Source organism: Marmota marmota, unplaced genomic scaffold (genome assembly GCF_001458135.2).
Source record: "Marmota marmota marmota unplaced genomic scaffold, marMar, whole genome shotgun sequence".
Classification (NCBI taxonomy): Eukaryota; Metazoa; Chordata; class Mammalia; order Rodentia; family Sciuridae; genus Marmota; species Marmota marmota.
Window position 1 is genome coordinate 2,555,762 of NW_026000057.1, and position 3,227 is coordinate 2,558,988.

The window sequence follows — 3,227 nt, forward strand, 5'->3', positions numbered from 1 at the left end:
CTTGCTATTTATTTCTTTCCTTAAATAGTTATCACAGTCAAGTCCTTTCATTTATATACTTATGTATAATTTTAGGGTTTACAAATCAGTCCAAGACTTCTTCTAAAACTGTAAAGAGTAAGGAAATACTCTGAATACTAAATGTTATATTCTACTTAACAATGTAAATATTTAATATTTTTTCAATAGTTATTTATGAGTGTGTATATGTCAGGTGACACCCTAGACACTACCCTTTTACTCTTCCACACTCTTTTTTTTTTTTTTTGTTAAGCTTTTTTTTTTTTAAATAAAAGACAAATTTTCTTAAAACAAGAAGATGTTTAAAGGCTACCAAGTTTTAATTATTCAGGATGAAATAAATTCTGAGAATTTTATGTACAGTATTTGAAAGGAAAGTGAGGAACTGGGGAGACAGGTGAGCAAGAAATGAAAGATGGAGACCAGGCAGAGATATGCACAAGAGTTTATTTGTCAGAGCTGACAAATAAAGGCCATCATAAAGGCAATACAGCCTCGGGTTCCTAGACTTTTTGGGGGCAGGCTCAGGGACTTGAGCCTGGTGGGTCCTAACGCAGGTGGTGAAAGGTTGTGTTGGTAGGAGGGAATGGTGAGCCTTTCTCAGAAATGCCCTTGGGCGGGTAAGCGAAACTTTTTCTTAAAATAGAGGTGGTCACTTAAGTTGGCCGTCCAGATGCTAAGCAAGTACCTTACAGTATTGTTAGTGTAGTTAATAATAAATACTGTGTATTTGAAATTTGCTAGGAGTAGATCTTAAATATTCATCCTTCCACCCCATGAAAGGTACTGATGAGAGGTGAGGGACATTAATTAGCTTGGTTGAGGTAATCATTTCACAGTATATCTGTGTATCAAAACATCATATTACGCACCTTAAATATATATAATTTTATCTTTTGCAGTGCTGGGGATTTTACTCATGGTCTCTTGTATGTGAGGCAAGAGTGCTCTGCCATTGAGTTATACCCTGAAGTCTATATATTTTTTGTCAATTATATCTCAATAAAGCTGGAAAAATTTTCAAAAGTTTTCCCAATACAATATGAAAATTTATTTCAGAAAAAGAAATGGAGACCAAAAGTAGGATATACATACCAACAACATTCATTTTCAATACTTTTATATAAATATAATTGGAAACTTTTACACATTTTCGAATTGCTAAAATTCTTTTTCAGGTAACACTTCATAATAAACTTTTTTCTGTATTAATGGTTGTTAGAGGTTAATAGTTGATTTTATGGTTGGGCAATAGTTTTAGGATTATATGTTGGAATCTCAAGCATTTTTGTCAGGTTTTTGCAAGTACATGTGAAGATGGTTATTTATTATATGAAGATATTTATAAACTTATTTATTTCTATATGTTATACATAGGCATTTGTAAACAATCTCAGAAACAGCATTTCTAACGGGGTGGGGGGTGCATTTCTCCTTATCTTCATTATTCATATTTTTCTTCCTTGTGATACTAGGGATTTAACCTAGGGGCACTCTGCCACTGAGCTCCAACTGTGGTCCTTTTTATTTTTTTATTTTGGGAAGGAGTTCCTTGCTAAATTGCTGGGACTGGCTTTCAATTTGTGATGTTCCTGCCTCAGCCTTCCCAGTAGCTGGGACAACAGGGTCACCACACCAGCTTCCAAATCTCAAGTCTGATCAAAGAATTCAATTACTTAAAAATTTTGCAGTCTATATATTCAAAGGAGATTCCTTCTGTTTGAAATTTAACATAACTAAGTTGGCTCAACCCTCAACTTTTGAAAATGTCTTTTTTATTCAACAAATATTGATATAATACTGGACATGGAGAGGATAAGACAAAAAGACCTGATGAGTAGGGAAGGGTGTGCGGACTGTCTACTGTAATACGCAGATTTGTTATCAAACACAACACAATGTGTGGTGTGTGTGTGGCTGGGGCTTGAACCCACGGACAGCTTCACCATTGAGCTACATCCCCAGACCTTTTTGAGACAGGCTAAATTGCTGAGGCTGGCCTGGCATTTCCCATCCTCCTGTCTTGGCCTTTCATTCCTTGGGACTACATGCATGTTCTACCACACCTGACTTGCTAACAATTTCTGGAGAAGAATGTGCACTTTTATGTTTAATACTTGAAAAAAAAAAAGATACATCCTATCACCTGTCTTTCTCATCTGTTGATATGCATGTTTCTCCCTTACTGGGTAGTGTGCACATTAGCTTATCTGCTCAACTTCCAGCAGATAAATTCATTGGAAACATCATATTCCTTTGTACCTAAGGGGCAGAAGGTATTTAGAAATGATTTGCCGTAGATTTACATGCACAGACTTAAAACAAACACACACACGCGTTCTCTCTTTAAACGGATTTTTTTTTTCTTACACAACAAAAAAAGGGAGACGTCACTTGGGATAACCAAAACGTCACGCCTTATGGTGAAGGCGGCGGAAGTGGGAAGGCCAACAGAAGCCTCTAAATTTAGGAAGCGCAGAACTTAGTAAAGGTGTCAACTAGTTCCGAGTACCCCAGACTAGCCCCTAAGACGCCGCGCCGACAGCAAACCGTTAAGAAAGCGCCTACTACGACGCTCGCGTCACGCCGAGGTCCCGACGCACAACCTACGTCTCTGAGCGCTCCCTCGAGGCCCCTCCTACCCTTCGCTCTAGAGCCCGCTAGAGGTCCGAAGGGGGCGTGGCCAAATGTGAAGAGAATGCGCATGCGCGCTTGGGATCAGCCAATGAGCTAACTAGCAATCTCGCGAGGGTTGAAAGTCGGTGGCGTAGGTAGTTGTCTGGGATGCTAGCGAGGTAGATGATATCTATCAGAGCAAGAAGAGGAGGAGGTGAAGCGAGTTCCCAGCCTCGGTCTCTCTTTCGCTTTCCTTTCCCTCTCCCCGAGCCCTCCGCCTTCCTCTAAGTCAGCCCGCCCTCTCTGACCTCAGTGACCTGGTTGGCCCCGCCCACCCTCGTCGACGTGATTCCCGCCGTGAGGTAAGCGCCGGTCGAACCCAGAGCCCCGCGGAAGAGGTCGCCGAGGAAAGGGAAGCTGCTGGGCCCGGCTCAGGCCCGTCGCGGAGTCGCGGCGCGGGCGAGGTTCCGGGTGGGCCTCTTGCTGCTCTATCAGTCCGTTGCGACGTAGCCACCCGCGCCTAGGCCGCCTCCTCCATCCCTGCCGGCCAGGCCTCTGGCAGCAGCGGGTGACGCAGACAGAACATCATG

At 42.1% G+C, this 3,227-nt stretch overlaps 1 protein-coding gene across 1 annotated transcript in view; it reads left to right on the forward strand.

Annotated features, from left to right (window-relative positions):
- The first annotated feature begins 627 nt into the window (after nt 1–627).
- The window catches only part of Smarca5 (SWI/SNF related, matrix associated, actin dependent regulator of chromatin, subfamily a, member 5), a 36,786-nt gene continuing 34,186 nt past the window's right edge, over nt 628–3,227 (forward strand). Inside the window, exons 1-2 of the mRNA XM_048813851.1 lie at nt 628–641; nt 2,858–2,999. Coding sequence (XP_048669808.1) covers nt 628–641; nt 2,858–2,999 — 156 coding nt within the window. The remainder of the gene's footprint in view (nt 642–2,857; nt 3,000–3,227) is intronic.